The sequence below is a fragment of the Equus caballus genome, chromosome 18 (assembly GCF_041296265.1).
Source record: "Equus caballus isolate H_3958 breed thoroughbred chromosome 18, TB-T2T, whole genome shotgun sequence".
NCBI lineage: Eukaryota > Metazoa > Chordata > Mammalia > Perissodactyla > Equidae > Equus > Equus caballus.
In genome coordinates, this window is record NC_091701.1 from 15544711 (window position 1) to 15557297 (window position 12587).

Here is a 12587-nt window from a genome sequence, read left to right on the forward strand (position 1 = left end):
CAGGACTTCAGTTTGGATTGTTTCTATTTCCCTCACTACAACAGTGTCCAATTTGTTGTTAAGCCAATCTAGGCAATTTTTCATTTCAGATGCTTTATTTTTCAGTTCCTGAAATTCCATTGTGTTGTTTTTTTACAGCTTATATTTCTCTACTAAAATTTCTCATCTGTCTATTAATTAAAGCCATGCTTTTATTTAATATGTTAAATATCTTTCTAACAGCTTTAAAAAAATCCTGTGTTTGTTAATTACAATGTCTCTACCCTGTGTAAGTCTGCTTCTATTGACTCTTTTTGGGGATGTGAGTGTGTTATATTTTCTATATCTCTACATAGATAGTATGTTTTTATTACTGATTGGTATAATAAATGTTACATTTCTGAGAGTTGATTTTTTTCTTGATTTTCCTTTTAAAATAGTAAACTTTGTTCTGGCAGACAGCTAATTTACAAGCAGATGGACTTGATTCCTTCAAGGTTTGATTTAAAGGTTTACTTGAAGGAGTCTAGAACAGCTCTAGTCCTAATACATTGTCCTTCCGGGCTCTGAGTTGAATTCATAGGGTTTTCAGTGAAAGCGCTCTAATTTTGCTATTCAGAACTCCAAAATCTCCAAGCATTACGCAACCTGCAGATTCTCTATTGGCTTCTCTCTCTCTGAGGCATGTCCTGCGCTTGCACAGCTAGGCATTGAGTTAAAGCCTTACGAGGTCCCTTATATAGATTACCGGAGCTCTTCTCTTTGTAGTTCTGAATCCTTTGGTACTTGCCCTGCAAATTTCAGCCACCACAATAGCCTCAAATTCTGATTCTTGCTGCCTTCTTGGATTAGTGATACCACTGTGCTTTGCTTGGGCTCCCTCTCCTTGAAAGATGGTCTCAAAAATATCACTCATAGGAAGTCATAAATAGGCTCATCTTGTGCATTTACTTTATTTCATCATTTCTGTCCTTACACTCCTGGTGTCCAACATCTGCAAATAGTTCATGTGTTTTGTACAGTTTCATAGTTGATTACAGCAGGGATGCTAGTCTGATAACATTTATTCCATCGTGTGCAGAAGCAGAAGTCTGAACATTCTGTTGTTAAATAATCGAGAATCCTTTACCATGTACCAAGTGCATAATATAACAATTTAAACTTATTACAGTATTTCAGAAATCAAAATACCATCTACAGAAATCAAAACACAATCTCCTTTCAAAACACAGTGGTTTAGGAACCAATTTTTTCTCACTATTTTTACTTAATTTAAGGACAGAGACACAGTTTTTTATTTTAGAAGACTGATCTGAGCTATAGAAAAAAAAAGAACTTTTGGAATGTGTTTAAAGAAGATAGGAAAGACACACTTCATATTCTCAAATTAATCGAAGTTAAAATATCTAGAGAAAGCTCATCTTTGAGAATAAAACTAGTGTGGCTTGGATTATCCTTTGTAATATATAAGAATTCATTTTCTTAAAGCTCAGGTTGTTTTCCTCTGTTTATCATCTATATTTCTTATTTCAAAGTTGGGAGCTTATGGATTGAAGTATGTAATCCTAATAGAAGGACTCTTTTTCTACTACCTTTGGAAGTTAAATATTGAAGTCTTTGCACAAAGGATTGCCTGATTTCCCCTTGAAAGGTAGCAAAAGCTACTTCATTTTAAGCATAAAAGGAAAATAAATTATACTCACTCTACTACAAGCACCAGTAGTGGTCTCACAGACTGTGAGGATGGAGATGTTCTGAGGCCGGTTTAACCATCTGACCACCGTCTTGGTATTGCTTACCCATTTAACCATAGTGATATAGTATTCTCTAGTTTGGAAACACAATTAAAATTTACATTTAGAGCCAGAGAACCTGTATAGTACCAACAATATACACTTATTATTTTATATGCAAGAATAAATGAATCACTCTTAAGATGTCACACCATATTAATTTATGTTTATGTATATATAGATCTGCTTTTTCAAATGTACATACCAATATATACACACATATTTGTGTGTATGTATGTAACACATGCCTACATACATACATATACACATATACAAAAAATTTGATAATAAATTTGAAAGTTAATAATTTCCCAGAGAAGTGATCCTTGGAAAAATAAAAATAATCAAGATGCTAGACATTTATGGATAATTTGTTATTTTCTATTAATTAGTCCTAACATATATGCAAAATAAGTATAAATTTTCTAAGCTATTCCGTGTTTTATTTCTTTAAAAATACATTCAATAATCAATTAAAAGACAAAGCTTATTCTTGACTTACTATTAATTTCTTGTGCATGACTTTCATGTTATTTCACTTTATCCATGAAGACTTGGACTACAGTGCTATGAATGGTTTGTTTTTATCTTTGTCAGATGTACGCTGAGGACCAGTCTCAATCTTATTCACAATAGTGTTTACAGTTTTTTTAAAATCTTACTTATGTGTAAACCATTTAAAACAAACAATGAATCAAACTGAAGGAAATAACGGGCTCTTGAATTTTTGGTATAGTGAGGATGCTAATTACCATGCCCATGATGTCCTCAGGCTGCTTCTAGATTGGGAAAGTTTACATTTTTTTATTTATAGTTTTTATTTCTTTCATTGTAGATTATATGTTTGGAATTTTACATGATATACCACAACACCCCCTCTCTGCCACAGTACAAAATATAATTATCAATTTTGATTCAATTTATGATAAAAAGAAAAAGCAATGATGTTTCAACAAATCTGCCCAGTTTCAGAATAGATGAAATGCTTTAGAAATGGCTTGAAAGGCGCCACCCCGGAGTATTGTCCTAAAATTAATTTACCCAGTTTTTATGTGACTTAGAGAAAATCACCTATGGAAGAAAACCGTTGTGATACAAATCACCTGTCCTTAGATACATCTGGGTTAGACATTCAGCTACATGAATCTTACATGTCTGACATTACTGAGTAGCCACCACTTCCTCTGGAAGATCCCTTAGCCCATCATAGTGAAGATGTCAGTAGAAGGGCAAGTATGACTTCTCATACAGTGAAGTCTGCCATATTTTGTTAAGCAATGTATTCAAGACATCTGGCAGCTTTCACAATCAGCTTAGTCCCACTTGAAAATTTCTTAGAACCTCAGTGAAATCATAACATGAAGTTCTCTAAATAGAGTTAACAAGGCAACTTTGAATCAAATATGCAACTAGTTTAGGATTAATCTTTGGCCAAATCAATGAACCTTGCAATTCTTCAAAGACAATGTCTTGCTGACTCTCACAGTGTTTTGTTTAAGCTGATTTATTTTGCATGATTATCATATCTGGCAGTGTGAATATTAAAAAGAGGAAAATACAAGTATTAACCATTTATAGATTTATCTAGAAGATTTAGCATGGAGAAAATTGATAATGAGTACTGTAATCAATCAGGAAAAAAGTGCTAAATTCTGACAGTATACATTTTTGATTAATTGGTATAAACATTGTTCAAAATTGAAGTAAAAATTAATTTGACTATTGTAAACAACTGACCAAAGACTGCAAAATCATGGAGGTCATATTTATGGAGAAATCTAGATGTAAAGAAGTGGCATACAGAAGATTTTCAAATCCAATCAGAAATTTGTCTCAATTAGCTTAAATGAGTAATATTATATTTGTGCCAAGTGAGATGACAAACTAATATGAATGATTTTTAAAATAAATAACACCAAAAATTAGAATAAAAATACTCATCTTGAGTGTTTTCCCTTTCAAAGTAGCCCTCAAGTAAAATGATGCAAGAACATCTTCTTTGCAATGTCTTTACCAGACATTGATACATTATATTTATTACTTATGATGGAAAATCTTGACTTTTAAAAAATATTTTATGTTTGAAAAGCAATTAAAATTCAGTGCAAATTTGGTGAATAAATAATTTTTTAAAGGGAACACTAACACAGGCATAAAATTAAGTTAAAAATCATTAATTTACAGTCATACCACTTATATTTCTCTTTCATTGAATAATTTGATTATTTTATGTATTTGTGCATAATCTATCTTATGTTCACAAGCAAAATTTAGTCTTATGTGAGGTATCTTAGTATATATCTTATCTATAAGAATGAGAGTTCTTCCCAAAATTGAATTTGTAATGTCTTTCAATGGTAATTTGAAACCATTGAAATTTCCATGATGAAGTGTTGGAAATATCCAAACTGAAAGTTAAAGTACAGCTTGACACATAAGAAAGGTGGAAAGGTACATTTACTAACTAAATCACATTCTGTATTCTTTCTTTCTTAGTCCCAGGATCCTAGGTGCACACCTCCTTATGAATCACATTTATGCAGTTTGCGCCTAAATATTCAGGCTTCCTCTGAACGAGGGAGTAGGAAGTGCCCTTACCTGGAAATGTGACACTCCTTGGCCTGCCTGCTGCAGATGCGGCTGTCCTCCTGGATCTCCATCTCATGAACACATTAGATCTGGTGTCTCACGACCAGTGGCCAGCGAAAGTGTCCCTTCCTTATAACTGGCTTTCCTGCTTGTTCCTAGTCTCCATGGCTCTGGATTACCCAGGAAGTCCTCGAGGATCTGGTCCTCTTGAGCCACAGAGACAGAGACAAGCAGGTTAGGAGGATTGCACTCAAGAAAGACTTTCTATTAGCTGGGTGGTCTGGCACAAGAGATCTAATTGTTCACAAGGGTATGTGGAACGGAGGCCTCAGCATCACCAGCAGATAGGTATGTTAGCAGTTACACTTGTGTTTTCATTGGCTCCCTGTCCAATCACTACTCTTTGTTCACAACAATTTTTGTACATGTATAGTTACTCTGAGCTCATTCTTTTCCAGATATCTGTCCATAAGAGTATTGTGATGGCATCCCTGACCAACTCATAGCTGGTGTTCTCCAAAGACCTCTGTTAATAACCAAGCATTACTTGTAAGGAGGGTCATTTAAGATGTTCCTATGAACATAGGTAAATTGGTTAATTAGATTTTATTAGAAGGCACAAATTTTTCTTGGCAGAATAAGAGATGTAGACTAGACAGATTTCAATGAAACAGGAAGACAAAGCACAGCAGTGTGAAATCCAGAATGACAGGGCAATATGACAACGTCGTATCAATGATACTGGCTGAGAACAATGGATCACAAAGGGTGGCTGACTAAAGAAAGATTTCAGATAAATATAACAATGTCAAAGAGTAAGGAGAAATCAAAGACAAACCACTACCTTTATTCTTCAGCCTGGAGACGTATGAGCACAAAGGATAATCTCTTCCTCAAAACAATTTGACAAATACTTAGCTATGGAAAAATCTACATAGTTCATTATTATAAAAAATCTTTCCTCTAGAACTTAACTATGTATTTTGAAATTCATACCTAAGTTTTCCAATAAAGGTAGTAAATGCTTACAATGCCTTAAGCTCGTAGTATAACAGTTTGCAAAATATTTCTTAAAATGAGATGAATCATCTAACTCCCACCAGGTCTGGGGAGATTCAACAAGGGCCACTATCTTGGTCCCTACCATGCTACCTTCTGAAGAATCAACATAGACCATAATTAAAATAAAGATGAGTAGCAAATCAAAGTTGCATTCATAACTTGAATTTGTTTAATGAAGGATCTTTAGCTGAATCACGAATATTTATTTTTTAAATGAAGGGTATGTGGAAGAAGGAATTAGGAAAAGAAATCATGACTTTCTCCAAGTTATTCTTTTAATTCCATTTTAAAAGCATATAAATAAATTGAAATTTATTTTATAGTCTTTGACTAGAGTATAAGTATCTGGTTGAATGGAAGTTCTAGCTTGGGGATCTTTATCTATTATAATTATGAACACTAGTTGTTATAAATAAATAACTCAACCAACCAAATAAACAATCACCAGACTAAAACAAATGACTAACACCTTCAAATTCAGAACAAATCTTGTTCTCTGTGATGAGGTTAGGGGACTACAGTTTATAAGGTAGCTCAAGTCATAAGAGAATATTTTTCTATATTTATCTTACTAATCTTTCACCCTATGCAGTCATACACCCCATAACAATGTTTCAGTCAATGAAGAATCTCATATACAATGGTGATCCCATAAGATTAGTACCATATAGCCTAGGTGTATAGTAGGCTATATCTTCTAGGTTTGAGTAAGTGCACTCTGTGATGACACATTGATGAAATCACATTGTGATGCATTTCTCAGAAAGTATCCCAGTCGTTAAGCGATGCGTGACTGTAGTTACATGATCTACAATGCACGTGAGAAAACTATGACACGTTTTCAAGAGAAGTACAAATATTTCTTAGATAAACCATAGATGTGTGTATGTGTGTGTGTGTGTGTGTAGAGAGAGAGAGAGAGAAGATTGAAAGACACATACATACAGAGAAAGACTAGAGACAAAATCAGAACCAGAAACAGATTCAGACCACGTCTCACATGGCTTCAGAAAAATTATCACGTGTTTTTGTGGACATCTTCAGCACATCCCTAAAGTAATAACAACGATGCAATTCTTAAGGAAAATATTACCCTTAAATTATTTGTGTTGAATATTCTCTATTTGCCAGCTCCATTCTCCAACTTGCTTCCCATCAGTTTCCGGAGGCTAGACTCTACAATGAGGCTGCCTTGCCTAAGGGAGGCCTCTGCAGGAACTCAGAGCTTGAGAGGAGTTCAAGGTATTTATTCCCAGGACCCTCTCCTTACTAGGGCATGGTTTGGAAGACTGAATTGCTCTACCAATGGACAGGTTGTCCTAGCCCATTCTGCTCTGCAGCTACATGCCTCTTCAGGTTTTGCAAGTGAGCTTGCCTCTTGCTCCTTCAGTCCTGGGTCTGTAATAGCTTTCTGCTGTTGTAAATTCTATGTTGCTTTCCCATCCCTTGTGAGTGTACTCTTAATCCTGCCCACACCTGTGTTAATAGCCCCTTACATAATTGCATTTCAATTACCCCTTTGAGTGTCTCATCTCTTTAATTTCCAGGACCCTGACCAATAAATTATGAAATATGATATGCTGTTTTAGATCTTAAGCATCTCTCTACCTATGGAGGGCACAACAGTTTTACAGCAAATTTCCATACGGGTAAAGTACTAAGTATTAAATATCAGAGATATGAATGACCCTAAAAGAAAAGCAAGGGAAAAAAAGAGTTTAACTTTCATCTGATGTGCAGCTATATGAATGCATCATTCTTTGATTCACGTCATGGCTATCTCTATGTTTTTCGTGTTTGTATGTTCCTGGATCCATGCAAGTAATACCTGTGCTCAGAGTGGCTAAATGCGCATGATGTAAAGTTCACTAATTATCCTCCTTTTCTGTGAACCAAACTAAAGCTTTCACCAGGAACAGATGAGGAAGGAAATATATTTCTGTAAAACTGAAGCATTGGGAATATTTTAAAAAACTCGTTTTGAAGCAAATTTTGATCTTGAGTTTTCCAATAAAAAGAGTAAGTCAGACACTTTGGTGCATTTCACATACTACAGTTGGCACTTACATAAGACCATGAGGCAGGAGAAGCAAAACCGTCATGTACATTGTGCAGGTGAAGTATTATATGACTCTCCTCAAATTGCGGACTAAGTTCATTGCTAAACCAAGACATCCAAATTACATTTAGGGGCTTTTTCTTTATAGGATTCTCCCTCACTCTCAGTGGAACCCGTTATATTATTTTGTGTACTGAACTTCCAACCTTCAAGGGTATGTAATATCTTTTTCCAATGAGTGACTAATTTGACCATATGTACTTCAAATATTAAAGAGATATATACTCTATTAAGACTACAATAAATGACAATTGATTCTGTCTTTAGAAATTTTTGTTTTTGATGACACTCTACTATCTAGTGAACTCATTAGAAATCCATTTTGGTAACAAAATTAAGGGCAGGAATCACGACCTTCTATTAGAAAGAAACCCAGATATTGTAAAATTGACCTCCATTTCAAAAATTAAAAAAAATAACTGATAAAAATTAGAAAGTGTTATTTGAGGATTAGGGTATTCAGGACCAGCGAGAGGTAAAATGACTTGTCCAAGGTCACACGATGAAGTGGTGGTAGAGATATGACTCAAACATTCTAGACTAGTGCCCTTTCCTGTGAATTCTGAGCATGAAACAAATCAGAGAAAAAGATAAGAATTAACAATGACATAAAGTATCAATAGTGTCCATAATTGCTTTATTTGTGACTAAATCTTTCATGGCTGGTAGACCGAGTTCAGATACTGCATTACCTATGTCAGTTCTGATAGCCCTTAGGGTCTTCCAGCACAACATGATGAAATGTTCTGTAACCTGAAACTGGCTCTACCTCATTTTCTATCTCTGCTGCCAACTAATGCCGAGGTTCGATCTCAATCATTTTTCTTCTCTCTGGGCCTTATCTTTCCCATCAATAAAAAGAACAGTTTACAATAGGTAGTCACTATGGACTCTTCCAGTGTAAGCATTCCATATATTTTTATTACCTTCTCAAGAAGGAAAAAGTTCCACAAACTGCAGGCTGCAGTGTCTGTGAAAATCTCCCATTGTGATGAAAATTTCTCAAATTTATCAATGAAACAACATATGAGTAGCATTTCTGTTTGTATCAGTCACCTTGTGTTGATTGTTGACGTCGTCAAAACAAACTTGAGCTTAGCCCCGTATCATTCAATATAGCGTGAAACTATTTTCTTAAATTTGCCACCTATCCCATCTCGAGGACTGTTGTAAATTTTCAAAGGGATGCGATATTTGAAAGAATCACCCTTGAAGTTTGAGACCACTCTGGATTTTAAAATCCACATGACTTTTGGATTAGTTGTTTACTACTGGAGATTTTGCCAATATTAAAATTATGTTTCTGACATACAAAACGTGTTCCTTTTCTCCCCACTCAAATTTCTTAGATAAAAAGTCTTCTGTATGTAGGACAGTTTGAAACAAAATCTAATTAAATTTACCTGCCTGGAGAAGTAAACTAGGGAATCATTGGCAAGCTGTGTGGGGAACGTTAGAAAAATTACACAAATTTTAGGAAGATTGTATTCTTTCAAAGAGAATCATTTAAAAAAATAGAATGACTATTTTCAGGCGGGAAATCCAATGGATAATTATTCTTTGCCTCAGTCTTTCTGTCATGTCTCCTGCCAAAGGTCCAATGCTCACTATCGGTATATTTAGTCATTTTGTGGTGCTGTGGATCACCTTGAAACTTTAAATGGTTCCTAGGAACAACAAGACGCCAAGGAGGAGTTCATTTCTTCACTAACATAGGTAACCTCAGCTTTATTTTCAAGTGGATTTGTTGAGCTGATCACATCTCTCTCTAAATTGCAACAAAATGATAATTGGAGTTAAAATATTTATTTCCCGTAAAAGTGAAATTGTAATTGCATACCTTGATTTAAAGCTGTCAGGTGGCATGAGTTCCAAAGTATGAGTCGGTCCATATAGGTTTACAACATATAATTTGATTGTTGGGTTCACTTGACCTGCCTTTGAGAAAATGAAAGTTGTAATGCAATGACATTAAGCATTAGAATCTATTGAGAAAAGAAGAAAATGCGTGTTGATTCTTTTACAATTTTGTGTTAGAATGGGGAAAAAAGTTTAATTTCTCTGAAGCAAAAATGACTCTAAATTCAACAACTTGATTGCTTTCAATTGTTTTTGTAGATTGCTGCTTCTCAAGCATTTTAGTCAGACAATTAAAGGTGATAGGAAATCATGATGACTTTATTCATTAGGCAGTGCTGCAGTGTTCTTTTCCTAGAATGACACTGTCAGGACTGGCTTTACAAAACTACTAGCAGATCAAGCAGCTACTGGCATTAGAGGATGTAAAATGCAATGGAAATAAAGCTCGGCTAATTATAAAAAAAGAAGAAGAAATAAGAAAAAAAGATCTACCCAATTCAGGTGCCACATGCTTAAAATTTCACAATACCTAATCTACTTCTATTGCGTTAATCATCCCAGGTTTTCTTTCGAACTTGATGAATACTAGATAGGGTATAGGTGGCCCTTGAGAGGTGGCTGTGAAGTGGACCGCCCTCCCTGTTTCTGGCATGAAGAGTAGAAAGATTGCGGTACGAACATGTAATTTGAATTTAGCAAATCAAAATTTATGAAATAATAACTAGCCTGTATAGCAGTTAATATGCATATGGCTCATAGAATGCGTTAAAGGCATTACATGAACTATATTATTAAATGTTTCTACTACAGCCCTAAGATATAATTGTAACAATTTTTCAGATGAAAATGGAGAAGCTAAGCAAACTGTGCAAGGTGAAATGTCCAATAATTGAGGGAGCCAGTGTTTAAACCCAGGATGCTCTTACCTGCTGTAGCTTTGCCTCAGTTCATTCCTAGACAATGAACTCCAAAGTTTTTCTAAATATATGGTGACTGCTTAGTGGACAGAAACGGAAGCTTTCACAACACATCTCAAGCAGTTTGAATGAATGAATGAAGGAGAGAATGAATGTTTATGTGATAAGTGATTTACAGAACCAGTGGACTCCTTGCAGCCCTGTGTGTTTCTAAATAATACACTGATATCATTGTGGTGTGGCTGATGCCATAAGAGAAAACTATACAAGATATACAAAGAAGGACAAGGAAATTAAAAGTGAGTTGAATTAAAAGACCTGAAAAAAATCTAGAGAATGATAAAACTGATTTAAAAATGAAAAAGATTCATGTTTAAGGAATTGGCATCCATAAAAGCCAGAGTTAAATCAGAACCAGAAGCAACATCATAAACTCCATCAATAGTCAGTAACAGCTCCTCATGAACTATTTTGTTAAGTTATTAAAAATGACTAGCACAGAGAGGAGGGTAGAGGGATGAATGGGCAGAGCACAGAGGATTTTTAAGACTGTGAAAAATACTCTAAATGTACTATAATTATGGATACACGTCATTATACATTTTCCCAAACCCATATAATGTACATCAAGCATGAACTATAATGCAAACTATGGACTTCGGATGATTATGACATGACAATGTACGTTTATCAATTGTAACAAACGTACGATTCTGGTAGAAGATGTTGATGATGGGGGAGGCTATGCACGTGTGGGGGTAAGGGGCATGGGGGAAATCTCTGTACTTTATTCTGTTTTTCTGCGAACCTTAAACTGCTTTAAAAAATAAAGCCAATAAAAAAATGACTAGCACATCTGTGGAAGTGCATCATCCATAGTAAGAATTTTGAGCCAAAGAAAGGAGTCAGACAGGTTTTCACTACGGAAATGCAATGGCTATTAAGAGAGATTATGAAAGTGGTTCGCAGAGTAAGGCTTCCTGGAAGATAAGCTATGGGCTTGCCTCACAGAAAGGGCTCTGGTGTCAGATTTTGTAAAGCTTTTCATTGCTCTACAACCCTCAAGTGCCTGAGCACATTTGTCTCGGGCAATTTAGCCTTCTACTGCACATAGGCGCTGCCTTTCACAGCACTCGTTTTAATTTAATTGCCTTGTTCCACCCTGAAAATATTGGCTTTATCCATATTTTTTTGGTCTAACCATTTCTCTAGCTTGATCAGGTATGTTACACTTTAGAGCTGGGACGTACTAATTAGTACTGCCGTTCAAAGCATTGTTCTTTGAGGAGCGGCATCATTTGGAACCTCAGAAACATAAATTCATGGGCCCCACTCAGACCTAATATCAGCTTCAGAATCACTCTGGGTGTGTGCCTAAGAATCCGTGTTTTAACAAGATTCCCAGGTAACTATCAATAGTATCCAAATTTTGATAAAACTCTTATATATATATATATATATATATATATATATATATATATATATATTTATAGTATGCTCAGTGGTTATCAAAGGTTAACAGCTCAGAGGTTATCAGCCAGCACCAGAATCCCCCAGCAGGCCTGGAGGGCTTTTTTTCTACTGATTGCTGAGGCCCACCTTCAGCTTTCCTAACATCTTTGTGGGACATGAGAATTTGTGTTTCTAATAATTTCCCAGATGAGGCTGACACCGCTGGTAAAAGGACCACATTTTGAGACCTGGTTTAGCTTAATCTGTGACTCAGAGAAACCTCGGTTCAAAAAATTTTAACCATTATTTACTGGATATAAACCATAGACAGGATGCTAAGGATCCTCAAGTATTATTTTCTTTCATCACCAAAAATGAAACAACACTTCTCTGAGAGGATGTCACCAGTCAGAAATTTTGAGCCAAAGTAGGCTTCCTTTTGGTAGATAAAAATATCCCATAGTTTTATGTGAAGAAAAAGATGATCTATAAAAGTGACTTTTTTCACATCCTTTGCACTGTAAGTTTATCTGTGTACAAGGCCACTGACATCCGAATTAGCTTCTATAAGGAAATAAATTAAAAGTTTCGCACACATGTGGTCAATTTTAGACAAAAAACCAACATCAGGCCGTTTCCAAAATTCAGCTGTCCAGCCTTCTATCATCTCAATTAGATTTTTATCTTTCCATGGAGGTTTGACATTAGGTGCATTTTGCAAATTCATTTGTTCCTTGTAATATTTGAATCATTTCAGTAGTTTGCAAATTAGACGAGTTCATCTATTTGCCTTTTCAGACACTTTTGCCACAAAGA

The 12587-nt window shown here is 35.2% G+C and overlaps 1 protein-coding gene across 4 annotated transcripts in view; it reads right to left on the reverse strand.

Annotated features, from left to right (window-relative positions):
* Positions 1–12587, reverse strand: part of DPP10 (dipeptidyl peptidase like 10) — a 1231994-nt gene that overhangs the window by 87393 nt on the left and 1132014 nt on the right. For all 4 annotated transcript variants that reach the window (XM_070241800.1, XM_003363234.5, XM_070241801.1 and 1 more), the window contains 2 exons: positions 9383–9480; positions 1683–1806 (listed from right to left, as the gene is read on the reverse strand). In XM_070241800.1, the coding sequence (XP_070097901.1) occupies positions 1683–1806; positions 9383–9480 (222 nt within the window). The remainder of the gene's footprint in view (positions 1–1682; positions 1807–9382; positions 9481–12587) is intronic.